The sequence below is a fragment of the Copadichromis virginalis genome, linkage group LG5 (assembly GCF_057382275.1).
Source record: "Copadichromis virginalis isolate Kocher_CV1m ecotype Utaka linkage group LG5, C_Virginalis_male_GT1.1, whole genome shotgun sequence".
Lineage (NCBI taxonomy): Eukaryota > Metazoa > Chordata > Actinopteri > Cichliformes > Cichlidae > Copadichromis > Copadichromis virginalis.
The window spans coordinates 18860150-18875920 of record NC_140622.1 but is presented as its reverse complement, the minus strand read 5'-3'; the positions used below and the strand labels follow the sequence as shown (position 1 = coordinate 18875920).

At 41.4% G+C, this 15771-nt stretch overlaps 3 protein-coding genes across 4 annotated transcripts; 2 read left to right on the top strand and 1 right to left on the bottom strand.

Annotated features, from left to right (window-relative positions):
• The first annotated feature begins 646 nt into the window (after positions 1-646).
• On the top strand, positions 647-3098 carry LOC146709463 (uncharacterized). Its single transcript, XM_085458037.1, has 2 exons — positions 647-784; positions 1534-3098. Exons 1-2 carry the CDS (start codon positions 663-665, stop codon positions 2762-2764), a joined length of 1353 nt encoding a protein of 450 aa, XP_085314163.1. The 5' UTR covers positions 647-662; the 3' UTR covers positions 2765-3098.
• Positions 3099-5345: 2247 nt separating this feature from the next.
• cnpy2 (canopy FGF signaling regulator 2) lies at positions 5346-8288 on the top strand. 2 transcript variants are annotated; one of them, XM_085456405.1, is made up of 6 exons: positions 5346-5448; positions 5625-5731; positions 5833-5948; positions 6158-6355; positions 6455-6551; positions 6662-8288. In XM_085456405.1, exons 2-6 carry the CDS (start codon positions 5632-5634, stop codon positions 6703-6705), a joined length of 555 nt encoding a protein of 184 aa, XP_085312531.1. In that variant the 5' UTR covers positions 5346-5448; positions 5625-5631; the 3' UTR covers positions 6706-8288. The 2 variants fall into 2 exon arrangements, with proteins under 2 accessions (XP_085312531.1, XP_085312530.1); XM_085456404.1 differs by lacking the exon at positions 5346-5448 and having other exon boundaries at positions 5458-5731.
• Positions 8289-9302: 1014 nt separating this feature from the next.
• On the bottom strand, positions 9303-13877 carry LOC146709461 (uncharacterized). The gene is made up of 2 exons (XM_085458036.1): positions 13777-13877; positions 9303-13437 (listed from the first exon to the last, which is right to left on the bottom strand). The coding sequence occupies exons 1-2, from the start codon at positions 13860-13862 to the stop codon at positions 9303-9305; spliced, it is 4221 nt and encodes a 1406-aa protein (XP_085314162.1). The 5' UTR covers positions 13863-13877.
• Between the last annotated feature and the right edge of the window lie 1894 nt (positions 13878-15771).

The window sequence follows — 15771 nt, the reverse complement described above, 5'->3', positions numbered from 1 at the left end:
TATCCCTCATAACGTTTTCTCTGTATCGTTCTTCCTGGTGTTGGACTTTTTTTTAGCATCTAAGTAACAAATATGAAATTAGTTCATGTTGACAGTCACAGAATGTAAATGTGACCATCAATCAGAGCATTCAGAGATATTGCGAAATTGAAAGATTTAATAATCACCTAGGAAAGGAAGAGAAAGTTATTAGATTTGTGAACGTGTTTCCAGTATGTTCCGAGAGTAACTTATAACTTATTACAAGTAAAAAATTGAAGTGTTTATTGATTTTTATTTTATTTTTAAATCTTTTACATAGTTTGCTGTCTGACAAGAAAAAAAACTAACATTAGTATCAGTTGCTCATTATTCTGGTGGTCTGCATTTGGTTTTATAGGAAAAGAGGAAGAAAAAACAAATAAAATCAGTGCTTTTGTTCAGTCTTACTGTCCAAAACCACCAGCCAGTTGTTTAAGGACAAATTTAATGTGTGAGAAAAAGAAGTGCAAGTCTCAGGTTTTTTTTTGCATGATAAAGAAATGTTGCTGCATTACATAAATAAAAATGTACCAGCATGAATAAATTAATGTTTAATATTACAGATTATTAAAATTAAATAAAAATCTATCGTTAAGTGATGACGTAATTTCCGTTTCCGGATCCAAACACCCGTGTTCAACATGCCGCAGTGCTGTGTTCCTTTTTGTTTTAACTATTCTGGATCAAAAAAAAACACGAATTTGTCATTTCACCGCTTTCCTTGTGACGAGAAAGAGAAGCAGAAATGGCTGCACGCGATAAGGTACGTTACAATTCCAAAGTGAATGAATAAACTTGTAAGATGAACGCAAGTGTGGTCTTACTTTAGTTAGCTAATATAGCTAGCGTTGAACAACTAAAACCCGCTAATAAAAAAACCATCCTACTTTGGCACACCGTCCTACCGTACAGTTTATGAACATTTCTGCTCTCACACAATAATTCCAGCAATTATGAAATTAATTTTACCCGTCAAATTATACTTCTAGCTCATATTCACAAACAGGACTGTTTGCCACTTAATTTTGTGTTGTGCGCATGCGCAGAAACAACCGGTAGGACGGATTCCCAGAACATCCTGGCTTCTACGAATTTTACATAGGCTATGGATTTTATCATGTTTTCTTATTACGAAGATATCAACGCGGTTTGGATGTCATTTTTATTTCTCTAAGCAAAGATTGAAAGCTATGGGTCAATTTGCCATAACTACACAGCTTTCTACTCTTGGAGGATTAAAAATGACACATGAAAAGCGATCATGTCTTCATAGTAAGAACACCCACTAAAATCCATAGCCTACGTGAGAGTTAATGACCAAAACAGAGACTTAACTACCAAATGGTTAGCTATATGTGTCAGCATTTATCTTTCTGGTAAGCTTAAAAGCCAATAATACACACAAAAAAAGTTGTGTAAGATTATACTAATTACGGTCACTGTTAAACATAAGTAACAAAGGGCTACCATGTGATGAATAATTTCTCTCTCCCTTTTTAAACACTTCTACAGCCGTCTTAACTTCACCCCAAACTGCAACTCAAGAGTCTGCAGCTGGCATTTCCCTGAAGGAAAAGCTGCGGGGCCAACAAGATTTGCATGGAACGAGGAGTCTTTTCACTTCTCAGATGAAGAAAAACACCCTGTGCATAAAAAGAAAAAAGAACAGGTCCCAGCTAGTGGTGAAAATGAGTGTGAAAGATCAGATGAGCTACATCACTCCAACAATGCAGATACACAGACAGCTACTGCAAGCTCCTCAAGTTCTTCCAACAGTCTTGTGGTGCTTGAGATTGAGAATGATATGCTAAGACAAGAGAATGAAAAGCTAAAAAAACAATTGGAGAAACAGAAGCAGACGTTCTCATTCAGTCAAATATCTGACAATCCTGAAAGAGTCCAGTACTATACTGGATTGCCCGATACTGCTACTGTCCTGTTTTTAGAATCCCTTCTTTCCAAATTTGAGCTCAAATATCATTCTGGTTGGACTGTCCAAATGTTGCCCATAGTGGACCAGTTATTACTAACCCTAATGAAGCTCAAACTTGATTGTGGCCATGTAGACCTTGCAACAAGGTTTACCTGCAGCACAGCCACAGTAACTAACATTTTCACAACAATTGTTAGTGCACTGCACGACATTTTGTATGTTGGCATGTTGGAAAAAAACATTGCCTCGAGAGCCAAGAATCAGACATCGCTGCCGGATTGCTTCCAGCCATTTCCTAACTGCAGGATTGTGCTTGACTGCACAGAAGTTTCTGTTTCTGGCAGAGAGAGTCGTGACACACAAAGTTGTTTGTATAGCCAACGCAAAGGACGGATCATACTCAAGGCTCTAATTGGTGTGGCTCCAAATGGTGTAATAACCTTTGCAAGCAACTTGTACAGTGGAAAAACCTCAGATAAGGCGATAACAGCTGACTGTGGAGTACTGCGACATTTACAACCAGGTGACATGGTCATTGCAGGTAAGGACTTCACAATTCAGGACATCCTCCCAGAGGGGGTCTCGCTGAACATTCCGTCTGTCAGCGGACAGTTCGCACAGCAGGAAGTGAACAATAACAGGCTGATCTCCTCTGCAAGAGCACATGTAGCACATTCCATTCAAAGACTGAAACGTTTCTCAATTTTGAATCTCGTCCCACATCAGTACAAAAAAAATATTAATAAGATACTGAAAGTATGTGTGTGTCTTACAAATTTACAGACACCCGTTATCCATGAAACTGAATGAATTAGACCAGTGAAAGTGCAGAGGCAAAATTACATGGTGTCACTGTCTAACTACTTGTGGACCCGACAGTACAACTGTTGAATATGTTTATTCTTATTGTTTGTACCTTTTTAAGTATTTTGGATTGTTTTGTGGATATAGTCAGGATGTTACATCATTTTTAGTTGCATAGTTTAAAGTTGAAAATTCTCAGTTGTAATTGGTAAAATGTTTAATTTTACTCTAAGTGGTTTTTGTTTCATCAGTGGCTTGTTATATTGTTCATTTCATTCCAGCTTCCTGATTACTGCCTAGTTGTTTTGCTGAACATTTTCATTAAAAATAAGGAATACAAGATAAATGTGTTACTCTTTATTTTCAGAAACAGTTTTTGTACAAAACATTTTCTTGTTAAAATCAAAACTTAATTTTAATAATTTATCTGAATATAATTACAAATGTACAATTTACAAATATTTATAATTTATTTAAAAATGAACTGAAAACTGCTGGACCGATGCATCGCTTGTGCAGATATGAATTCATAGCTGCGATAGACGGTTGGGTAAAAGAACATTTCTAAAGTTTCAGTGTTAACAGCCCAAGTTTGTTCTCTATCAACAGGCAAGATTACAAAGTCACATGGAGTCCAACCAATAAAGTGACAGCTGTTGGTCCCCTGTGAGATGTAGATAGTTGTGATGCTTTTTTAATACCAGGGAACCACTTGCCTCATCCAGCTGTAGGAAAAAGTCCTTCCTTTCTACAGCCTGCAAGACAGTTTTGGTTCTGGCTGACCATGGGCATTTCACCTCAATTGTGCAGTCATCAGAGATTGTCCCATCTGGAGAACTGCCAAGCAGGCCACTGTTGGTTAAAAACAGTCCCCTCTCAACAACTGCACCAGTACAGTCAGTGTACAGCTGCCTTTGGGGATGAGACTATTACTTAGTTATAAATGCATTATTAGAAGCACAGACCCCTTTTTACTGACAGCCTACTTTAGATCCTTCTGTCAGGTTGTACTGGCCAAGCAGAGTCTTAAATAAGGAATGGTATGAGCTCTGCTGGACTACACCTAAGTTGCTGGCCATGATTCTCTTCTTGCGATATGCTGCCCTTTCATTAAGAAATACAAATTAAGAGAGATGGTTCACTCAAATTTCTTGCTTAACACCTAACAGAATTAATTTCAAGGCCCCCCCCCCCCCCTTTTTTTTTTTTTTTTTTTTAAACCACAATACGTTCTCTGTTTGCCCAACTGTTGCTTCCTCAACCTGTTTCTTCTCTTACGCAGTCACAGTGAGTTATGCCAGTACATAGCAAGCCTTGTCTTCTGCTTGGCAAAACTCAGGTTCCTCAGCAATCCATCAAATGTCTTGGCTGGTAAAGTCTAGATTTAAAGCAAAAGGAAAAACAAATACAATGTGAAAAGTTTTTAATGGGACCAAGAATGTTTGACCACAGAGTAGAAAAAGTAGAGTATACAAAATACATATAAAATTAAAGTGGGGATAGTGAAGACAGACAGTCTGATGTCTGTAGTTTACAAGAGTTTACATACACGTATAATTTATACTATGTATTAAGGTAAATATCAAATTACCTTATGGCCTTCTGGACTTATTTAGGAGTATTCACTTAAAGCACACGTTTGACATTTTTTGATGAAGACTACATGTGTGTCTCAATATAAAACACAATGCTTTACATAAAATTAAGAGAATAATTACAACAAAGACAGAATTTTAAATAATGACCGACCTTGTGTAGTTGATGGCGTCATCTCAGCAATTTCTTTTGCTTTCACACATGTTCCACCTAAATCAACATTGCGATATAATGGCACTTATCTTTGCCAATCAGACACTCACGGGAGCTGAACCTCACTGACTGACCCTCAACATGCACCCATATTGAAAGCAAATTAATGCTTACCCCAAACATTCTAACAAACACCAGAAGTGCTGCTGTGTGTACCAGTACCCCTGTAGCTAGCCAATGGGCAGGAAGATAATCTCAACTAGGCTAACATAACTAACTCTCCAAAATCTCCCTGTTTTGTAGATTTCCATCTTGGTTTACTTCCACTGTTATAGCAGTGCTGTATGCATGCGTGTTTTATGAAATGCATCAGCCAGTACAGGACATATCATGTTTAATCATCCGTTAGCTAGCTTACTCCTAACCCATCGTTGTTTATTCAAGAGCATTTGGACCCGGAAATGTCAGCTATGTCACCCGTAACATCAGACTTAACAAGCAGATTGTAACCAGTAAAAAAAAAAAAAAAATAGGAATTTTATTGGGTTTTAATTGTTATTGTTTATCTATTAATTAAATACTTTGGCATAGTATGTATGGCATTGATGGAAGTCAAAACAGCAGGACAAGCTGTAAAACTTCTGAAAACATAGTTAAATGTCAAAAATATAACACTTCCTTCATATATTCCAAAAACCTCCAGATAGGAGTCTACCGGGCCGATTTTGGGCCCCGGGCCTTATGTTTGACACTCTTGCTCCAACACAAATGACCCTGGCTGCAGAGTAGGGAGCCAGCAGGGATCTTCCCGCCCACGTGGGGGCGCTGCACGAGCTGTCTCACGCTCCACGTACCCGGTTGCTACGTCACCACATTTCACCGAATACGATGCAACAGCGTGGAAAAGCGTAAAGGTGTTCTCCTGGCGGCCCACAGAAACAGTAAGTTGAATGAAAAGTGGAATAAAGTGCATCTCTGCGTCAGTATTAGTAACCCGGCTGCTGAGCTGCAGAGGGTTTTATAGCAAACGGTGGCTGAGAGCCTTCCGGCCGACTTACTTGAATGTTTTTGTTTTTTTGTTTGTTTTCCTGTGTGATGCTAAAATGTGCGCGTTTAGAGGCAAAATGAGGGAAGCTGCTCTCCTGCTCACACACTGCCTGCTTGTGTGTCTCCTCCTGAGCTCCAGCCAGGCGGCCAGACAAGGACAGGACCTCAGATGTGGAGGTGAGTAACCGATTTGACGCGCAGCCTCGGCCGCACGCACAAAGAAAAGTCCTAATGTAATCGGTGTCTGACCTCTGCTGCACCTCCCCTCCCCTCCTCAGCCTGCAGGGCTCTGGTAGACGAGATGGAGTGGGCCATTTCCCAGATAGACCCGAAGAAAATGATCCAGACGGGATCTTTCAGGATCAATCCAGATGGGAGTCAGTCCATCAGAGAGGTGAGGCTGCAGTAGCATAGCCACGTTGTAGTCTGGGTTCAGCCCCCACTGTAGACTGCATCATAAGTACACAGTGTTGACCACAAAACAGGGCCATACTTTTATAGAAAGCATTGCCTGCCTCTGAAGGTCATTATCTCATTTTAAAGATATCAGTTAGTTTCAGTGGGTTGGCAATAAAAAGAACTTCTGAACTCTGACACCACCAGGTTCCTCTGGCACGCTCAGAAGGAAACCTCCTGGAGCTCATGGAGAGCATATGCGAGAGGATGGGGGACTACGGCGAGCGCACGGATCCCTCCACAAACAGGAAATCGTACGTCAGGATCAAGTCTCGGAGCGGCGAGGCCATGGACCTGTCGGAGGCCTCGCTGGATTCAAGGGTTACAGCCAGCATGAAGTTTGCGGTGAGTATAGTTTTTCCCGCTTAGACCTCCAGCACACCCCAAGGAGGAGCACAAAAAAAAGGATGTGGTTTAAGTGTGTATTTTTCCTTTTTTGTTCAGTGTGAAACAATAGTGGAACAGCACGAGGATGAAATCATCGAATTCTTCGCTCACGAAACGGACAACGTTAAAGACAAACTGTGCAGCAAAAGGACAGGTAGGTTGAGGCCAAATGCATCAAAATGCAAACATTTCTTTCTGTTCTGATGTTCCCCATGCGTTCAGCTGTTAATTCACCGTGTTGTTTCTGTGCTGTGTGTCCCGCAGACCTCTGTGACCACGCTCTAAAAATGACCCATGATGAGCTTTGATATCCTCTCACCATAGCGACTGTCTCTCCTCAGCTCAAATGGAGACTTCTGGGTGCTGTAGTGTTTTCTATTGCCACTTATCACCTGTTTGTGTCAGGGCAGTGGGACAATCTGTATAAAAATCCTTATGATAAGAAATAAAAACAAAAAGCATTACTCCTGTGATCATGGACACTTTGAGGACTACTCTGCTACTCTTTTTTTTTTTTTTTTTTTTTTTTTTTTCCCCTTTTGGGGAGTAATAACTCATTTTATGTGACACTGTAAGTTATTAAAAAGGCTATTATTGGTCTCTGGATATAAACTGTGAAACTGTAAAAATGAATTTGGACTTTATGCGGAGGCTAAATTTGGTTGGGTGGTCCTTCGAGCCCTCATTCACGCATGATGGAAAAATTCCTGAGGTCGAATCAAAGTGATGCTGAAAGAAGTTGGCCTGCTCTAGAATTACACCGCTATATAATGATAAGTGTGACTTTCAAGTTCAAGCTTTAGAAGAGTTTTTTCATGCTCGTCAGTATTTATTTAACTGCCCATGATCACAGGATTAACTGATACCAGCTTGATTCTCCTTCTTATATTTCCCCATGAGATACTCGTTCAGGTAAAACGAAAAGTTGAGGGCCTCGGTTTTAAAAGTACATCGTGTAAAAATAACTTCAGATAGGGTTTCAGTGTAGTTCGAACGATAACGTGCCTTCATCACCAAACAAAATTTCCCAGGTAGTTTACCCCCTCCAACAGCAGCGACGTGCTCTCAGCAGTATGCTTTATTTATCCTAAATAAATTTGGCTAAAAGACTCATGTTCCTAAACTGTTGGATTATAACCAGAAATGTCTTCAGGTGTTAAAGTGCTTAGTACACAACATTTGCACAATTAGTATCCACATTCCTGTGCATTAATTTACTGTTTAACCTCCAGTGACTTTAAAACACTCCTACTGCTAAATAAACTGCCTGCATCTTCTCAAGTTAAACCTCTCACATGCTGCTGACAGAGCACAACAATTATCCTCACATGTTGGAGCCTAAACTCGCGCACACAAAACTTCTTTGCTCATTATTTCACATTACCTCAGAGTTAAACACTACCGAAACCAGCTGCGATTTACTTGAGCTCGAGAATCGAGATTGTAGCAAAGTTTAGATTTCCTGGCTTTGTAATAAAACTGACCTCCTGCGTAACCCCACCAGAGTGTGCTGTAGGCAGCAGTGCGAGCACACCAGTACAGCCACAGTAGAAAGATCAGGAAGTATTTTTGGTGTTATTGTGTGAAAATGAATTTTCCGTTTTGTGATCATTCTCCTGAGATGTCTTTTTAATATAAAATTTGTACATTTTCTGACTCTGCTTTGTCTTCAGTCAATGGAAATGTTTGTTTTTGTTTGTTTTTCTTAATAACATCAGCACTACTCGATCCTTCCAACATCTACTTTGTTTCAAGGATGATCTTATCCTTAATTTTCTCTTGAATTTTGATGATAATCATCTGTTTGACTCCATATAATCCACATACAGTTTGAGCTTAAATAGTGTTGAAATTTGGGAACACACAATTAACCATAAAAGCAGTTCCTGAACTATTTGTCTTTTTTGTTTTTGTTTTAAAAGCAGCTATTATTATTTAAAGTTTTGATGCCTATAATTACAAAAAACCCACACAGACACACTTTTAAATGTAGTTTCAGTGACTGCCAGTCTAAAACCTGTTTGTCTTTATCAGGTTCTAACTACATCAGAGATTTGTGTCTCCTCCCGGGATCAGCACTTGCTAACATGTATGTTAACTATTACACAAAATGTAAAACGAATATTTAACAATTAGTGGTTAAAAATGGCTCCGGTAAATATCCTTGGAATATAAACCTGAATAAAGATCATGAAAGATTTTTTGACCTGGGGAAAAAAGTAATCAGTCGATCCATTTAGCAGCTGTTTCAGAAATTTTATTCATATCACACAATCATACTTCACAAGTTTGTCTAGTTGCAGTAAACGTGCAAAGGTTTGAATTTATTTATGATTTTGTAACTCTAGAAAAGTATTTTTTTTTTCATCCCATTTCAGGAAGGAAAAGTTCTTCTCCTCTTCGCTGTCTTCCATTAAAGATCTGCGAAATCTTTAAAGGAAACAATCTGAACATGTTAGTTTTTTATGCACTCCAGTGTCTATTTACATTCAATACACACCTCTGTTATGACTCTATTATTACCATAAAACCACTCCTTTTAAATCACCAAATATTACCGTCTTTGCTTATGACTATTTTCATTATCTCACAACTGCACAAAGCCATGGAAATAGAAACAGACAAGGAAAAGTACAATAAAATGTACTAATCGTTTAAAGGTAAACTGTAGTAAAATAGCCTAAATAAAGAGCTTTTAAATATTATTGTCAAATAGAGAAGTCTCTGTAACAGTGGTCCTTTTTGCTCCTCAGACATCCAAGCTAAAATCTCCAAGCTGATGTCGAAATAAAGAAAAAAACCCATCTGTTTCTGAAAATATGTGCTGTGAAGTGCCATGGAAATACGGATTCATGTTTGAGTGTTTAACGCACTGGACCAGCTCTTTGATTACCGTACTGTCATGTCAGAGCTCTATAACCTCACACTCGACCTCCTTTTCCATGATCTCTGGTGCACACTCCGAACTCAAAAAAGGCTCATTTATGTCTGCCTCATCTTCCTCCTCCTCTTCTCCTCCCTCAGCCTCGACGTTTACTTCACTAGAGTAATGCAGCTCTGCTTCAGCTGTCTTAAACACCTCGCTCTCCTTCTCGGTTCTTTGCTCCATCTCTGCGTCACGTGCTGCTTCCTCCGCCTCGTTCTCATCTGCTCCAATAACAGTGTCTCCAGAGCCGTGGCTGCTGGTGCTGCTGCAGGACAGTGTGTCTTCCTCTATGTCTCCTCGTACCTCTTTGTGATCATGCTGGATGTCTCCCACCTCTGCACACTCCTCTGAAACCTGTTGCTCGACTTCATCAAAAGCAGTCTTTTCAGAGGTCGTGTCTGCTGCCACATTGTGGGATCCTAAGTTCTCTGGATCCCACAACTCGGTCACCTCTTCCTCTTCATTCTCGGAGTCAGGTGCTGTGTGCTTTCTAATGCGATTTACCACATCCCACAGCGATTTTGGATACTGTAACGCTTGTTTGTGTGCCTCAGATTGGAGAAAGTCAGGGGATAGAGTAAAACTTTCCTCTTCGTAAGGAGGAGTAGAGCTGGGAGGCAGTACAGGGGGTGATTCAGAGAAAGAGGAGGGTGAAGCCTCTGGGGAAACTGGAGGAGGGAGAGTTTCGGGGATGGCACCAGTAGCTGCAGTGTCAGGATGTAAGGGTGAAGTATCCAAAAGACAAACACACTCGCACTCAAACGTTGACTGATGAGGAGAGGGAAGCTGAGGGAGGAAGAGCTCATCTAAAGGTAACAGAGACACCTCACAGTCTGCAGCCAAGGGAGGAGAAGAATTAGACAGATCAGTCTGTGGGTCAACATCCTGCAAAATTTCAATCTGTGTTTCACTTTGAGAGTCTGAAGAGTTGTTTTTGCACAATATCTGTTCCCTAATCTCTACAGTAAGTTCATCTGAGTTTGTCTGTAACTCATTTTCAGTCATGTGACTCTCTTTTATACAAAAAACATCCTCATCTTGGCCACAATCAAGTTGTTGAAGGACTTCGGCCTCTGTTTGACCTGCATTTTCCTCACATTCTTCATCTACTTCAGACGACTCTGCTGGAAGGCCTGCTTCAGGTTGTTCTTCACTCACATGACTCTCCTTTAAGCACAAAACACCCTCCGTTTGGACACTTTCAAGATTTTGCTGCAAACTGTTGATGTCGTTTTCTTCCAAAGGCTTGATCAACTCCTCGTCAGCTCGATTATTTTGTTGCTCATCATTGACGCAGGCATCATCATCCAGTTGACCACATTCATGCTGTTCCTGTGACATCAGCACCTCCGGCTCATTAATGAGGTCACTTTGAGTTACATGTAATGTTTGTGCCTCTTCCTCCTCTGGGCGAGATGTTTCTACAGCTGGTTGATCAGTTAAAACAAGAGGAGGAAGAAGACACTGGGAATCTGCGTGGGAACTGGATAGTGAGGAAGACTCACCATCCAGTGAAAAAGATGGCAGCTGTTGCAAAGGAGAAGGGGATGAAGTTGCAGGAGGAAGTGCAATATCTGCAGTATTAAGAGCAGCCAACTCAGGATCAGGCTCTGCCTCTGCGTTTGACTCTGAGATATTTGAGGGAGAATGATGATCAGAAGGTATTAGTGAAAGAAGGTCAGAGGGTTTAGGAGGCTGAGTCTCACGATCGTCTTCCCGACCATGTTCACTTGTACCCTTTTCATCAGTGGATTCAAGCAGGGCATCCTCAGTCTTTTCAGTTTCACTTAAAGTTTTGTTGCCTGTTTCGAGCGGGACATCTGTGTCACTCCTTTCATGCCTGTCTGATGCTTGGTCCTGAGATCCCATAAAGTCACCACCATCTTCACTTGCTACCTGATCTCTGGAGTCACTGTGGTCGTTTAAAGTTACGCTGTCCTTGGTTTGGTGATCCTCCAAGGGATTCTGGTACGGTTCGTCCTCTGCTGCGTCCTCTGGAGTTTGTTTAAAAGCGTCTTCAGTATCTGTTTTAAGTGGAGAAGGCTCACCCCCCTCATCCTGGTCCTCTGCAGACGACTTGACCAATGGCATGCCAGTTTCAGGTTCAGTGATGCAGTCGTGTAGAGGGATCCCTAGTATACGTTCTGCACGCGCCTCTAAGGTTTCTCTTTCAGAAACATGAGATGACAGTAAGCAAGGCAAAGAGATTAAACTTTCTTGTTTGCCTTCCTCTTCCTCCAAAAGTGTTGAGTCCACATCGGTCTCGGGTTTTTCAATCTTGCAGGAGGAGGCTTCTTCTGTGCTTTCATCAGTTGTGACATCTTGATTTAGCTGAAAGTTTAGTTCAGGAGAAATATTCACTTGAGCATCGAGCTGACTCTCTTCAGCGAGTGCTGCAGTGCTTAAAAAGTGAACCCGCTCTTTTGTAGGCGAAGGAATCTGTTCCATTTTCACAACAACGCAGGTTGTGTCGACAACCAGCATGCTTTTAATGTCCTCAGCATTCTCCTGGTTGTCCAGCTGCATTACTTCAGTATCTACTGGAGGACTGCTTACATTAACACAATCGTCTGACAGTTTATCCTCACGGTTTCCTTTCAAACAGCATGTGGGGGGACTCTCAGTTTCAGCTTTGCTTGTGAAACTAGGCTCCCTCCATGAAGGATATTTTATTGACACCGGCTGCACTGACTGACCTCCCTGTCTGCAGACATCATTTGCATTTTCTTTTTGGGGGGGAACAACATCGGCCTGTGCTTTCTTTGCTTGATTATTTTCAACCATGTCCTTCTCTGTGCAGGGTGGCGTCTCCCTCTGTTTCCTTCCAGCACCGTTGTCTGACTGCTCTGTGAGAGTTGGCGATTTGAAGTCCACTTCGTCTGGAAGTTTTTGAGTAGCCTCAGTCGTGGCTCCCAGAAGTTTAGAAGCCTCTCTTACGTCTGTGTGTTCAATGTTCATTTTGGAGGTGCAAACGGGCAGAGATGGGGTCTCGGTGGGGCCGGCTATTCGAGAAACCAAACAGAATATTGTCATCCCTCCTGTCTTTTTGCTTAGCCTGAATTTCCTTCCTTCTATGACCTTTGAGGAGGTTTCCCTGTTTATTTCTGAATTCTGAAACACTTGTGGATGTTGCAGATGCAGTGTGCCATCATCCTGTATGAGTGTCTGCTGGACACTGATGGGGCAAACCGCCTGTAAAGCATCTGCTTCAAATCTTTGGCGTTTCAATCCTTCAAACTTTGGGCAGGTTTTACTTTCACACAAATTTGTCAGTTCTTCTTTTTCTCCCTTGCTCTTATCTTGCAGCTCTGCAGACACATGCTGCTTTCTGCGTGTGGGCTGCGAGTAGCAGTGTTGCTTCTTGGTGTCCTGCTCCCAGACCGTGTCACTGCTGTGTGTCACAGGTGAAGGTTTATGTGGGCTGTTGTAGGGAGGAGGAGCAATATAGCCAGGAGGTTGGTTATATATCTTCCTTTGGTAGCTTGCATTTTCCTTCATGTCCAGCACGTTGCTTGCGTCAGGAGCAGGAGCTTGTGATGGATAGTAGGTGGGAGTTTGCTGTCTGCCTCCTCTGTCCCACATTCCAGGTTGTTTGACATGTTGGGGATCCAAACCTATCCTGGTGCTCTCCACCAGCCCCTGAGAGGCTCCCCTTAATTCTGCTTCTATACGCCTTCTTCTTGGCAGGGAGTGACTGTAGCGAGCCGCCCAGGCCTCCAGCTCTCGATAGCTGCTGTCGCTCCTCTTGGTAGAAACTTCTCTGTTGTAGCGGACAGGGCTACAGGTGTCCCACCTCCTCTGCCACCCCTCCCTTAGAAATCCTCTCTCATGATCCCTCACGGGTCGATGGGTTGCTTTCCACTCTCTGTCTCTGGCTTCTTGGAGCTGGTACTCTCCCAGATCTTGGTGGTGCTGAGTGTGGCGTCGCAGAATGAAAGGGAAATGGGAAGAAGGAGGAGGGGCACTGAGCTCTGGGTCTGTCCAGTTGGTGTACTCTTGTAGAGCTCCTGCTGATCTTGATCCTGGTACAGTCCAGTATGTGGACTCCCTGCTTTGATCCTGCTGCTCACCATAGTACAGTGGATAATGGGTTGGCTGATGTCTGTCGTGATAGCTGGGAGTAGAATAGTAGAGAAATGATAGCAAAATTTAGCAAGATTACATAATTTCACAGACCATTTTAAATTAGTCTACATGGTTACATTTAATAGATAACACAAAACGTTCTGCAGGATTATGTGGAACAATATTCCCATCTTTTCAGAGCTTTTTGCAGAGTGTCAGAGGTAGTGGAGAGCTGGATAATCTTGGAGAGAGCAGGCAAAGCAAATACTTTGTGTCAGCCGGAAGTTAACTATCATTTTTGTGCACCTCAAATGTAAACTTGCCAAACAAGCAGTGATAAATGCAAAGATTATACTGGCCCAAGCAATTTTCATAGCATCCAACTCACTTCTGTGTATAGTTTCTCCCAGGAATGGTACCATATTTGGAGTACAGATTGGACTGCCCCTGATTCTCAGGCCAGAACTCCATCATTTGGTCTCATCCACAGATCTGAAGCATGAAACTTAAAAAACAAAAAACAACTTAAAAATGCATTTACTTAGATCGCCTTAAATGAAAGGATTAAAAGCATGTAAACACGTACCTCCAGCTACTGTTTTGAAATTCTTGTCCTGGCTGCTCATGAGTGACACAAGGTCTAATGAAGTCCAAACAGGACAACTTGTTTTAAGAGGACAGTGGTTTCCAGCACCCCCTCCCACTCTTCTACCACACACACACACACACACACACACACACACACACACACACACACACACACACACACACACACACACACACACACACACACACACACACACACACACACCATTGCCACTGAAAGCCCGTCCTCTTTTCATCCAGCCAACACACAGTTTAAATACCACTGAGGAAGTTTTTAATCAGCTGCTTTAGAAGAACTAGAATCTCTGGCTCAATCATTTTCTCTCTAAACTCACTCAAATTTAAAGGGAAGGCAAAGTGTGCGTCACAATTTTCAAAAGTGTCTTTAATTAACATGTATTTGGGTGTAAAGCTTGTAAAATTTAATGCTATTGCTTCTCAAATTGAATACAAGCATCAGGTTAAAATACTTTTAATATTATTTTACCTTATTAACAGTGACTGACTGACAACAGCCAGTGCTGACATATAGTGGCTTCATCTACTTTTAATGAAAAATGAGGTGGACAATAAAGTTCCCATGGACTAATTCAGATCTTATGCAGATCGCACATTTTCTTATGTGTCTCTACATCATCACTTCCTTGCAGCACGCAGGTTTCTTGCAACAGTCAATATCAACCAAACCCAGCTATGTGCACAGTCGCGTGGGAGGTGCTGGGGCGTGAGGGCGAGCAGACTCTGCATGGAGATAGGGATCTGTTGTTTTGTCGGCTGAATTGTGGCACAGAGAGGGACGGGCAGCCGTTCGGCCGTCTCCCTTTTATTGAAACTCTCCAGCGTAACAAACAGGCTTTCCTTTCCTGAACAGAAAATCTGTACATCAGCAGAGTGCAGCAGAGAGGGGATGAAAGACGGGCAGACAGCAGGCTGCGGGAAGGGCGGGCTTTAACAGAATAGCTTGGAGTGAGATTTATTTTGGATTCAATAAAACCAATGTTCTATTTATTGTCAACAATCATATGTCACATGGTGAATGTTTCCATGCCCAGTTAAGACCTTCTTTATTGCAACAAAATTATACAGAAAACATGTTAATAGTAATTAAAATGACAGTAAGATACCAACAACATCCTGTCCATCCCTTCATGACAGTGTACCCATCATGCGTTATGTCACAAAACTCAAATAATCTCAAACTGGTTTCCTTAACATGATAAACAATTCAATGTATTCAAATAACTGCCAAGGTCTCCAGACCTCAATCTAATAGAGAGGCTTTCGGATGTGGTGGAATTGGAAATTCACATCATGGAGGCCAACAAATCTGCAGCCACTGTGTGATGCTATCATGTTAATGTGGACCCAAATCTCTGAGGACTGTTTCCAGCACCCTGTTCGTAAAACAAAAGGGGGTCCAAGTCAGTACTAGTAAGATATACCTAATGAAGGGGGAGTGAAAGTAGGTTTTCATGAACAGATGTTGCTTTTGGAGATTTTATGGTATATGAAAGATTTTTTTATCCACTGCACTGGGAGAGAGGGATGTGATAGCTGGTTTAAAGTTTTTTTGACTTTTCTGTTATAACCATACAGAATATTCATGACTAAATCAGCAACTATTAAAATTAAAGGTGTGATAAAAATCTAAACTTAACGACAATTTAACCATTTAATACATACATTCAAACTTTTAATTACCAAAATGTCTCAAGGAAAGAATTACTCTGGCAGAAGATATTAATTCATGTCAAAATCAATAATAGTAAGCACTCTA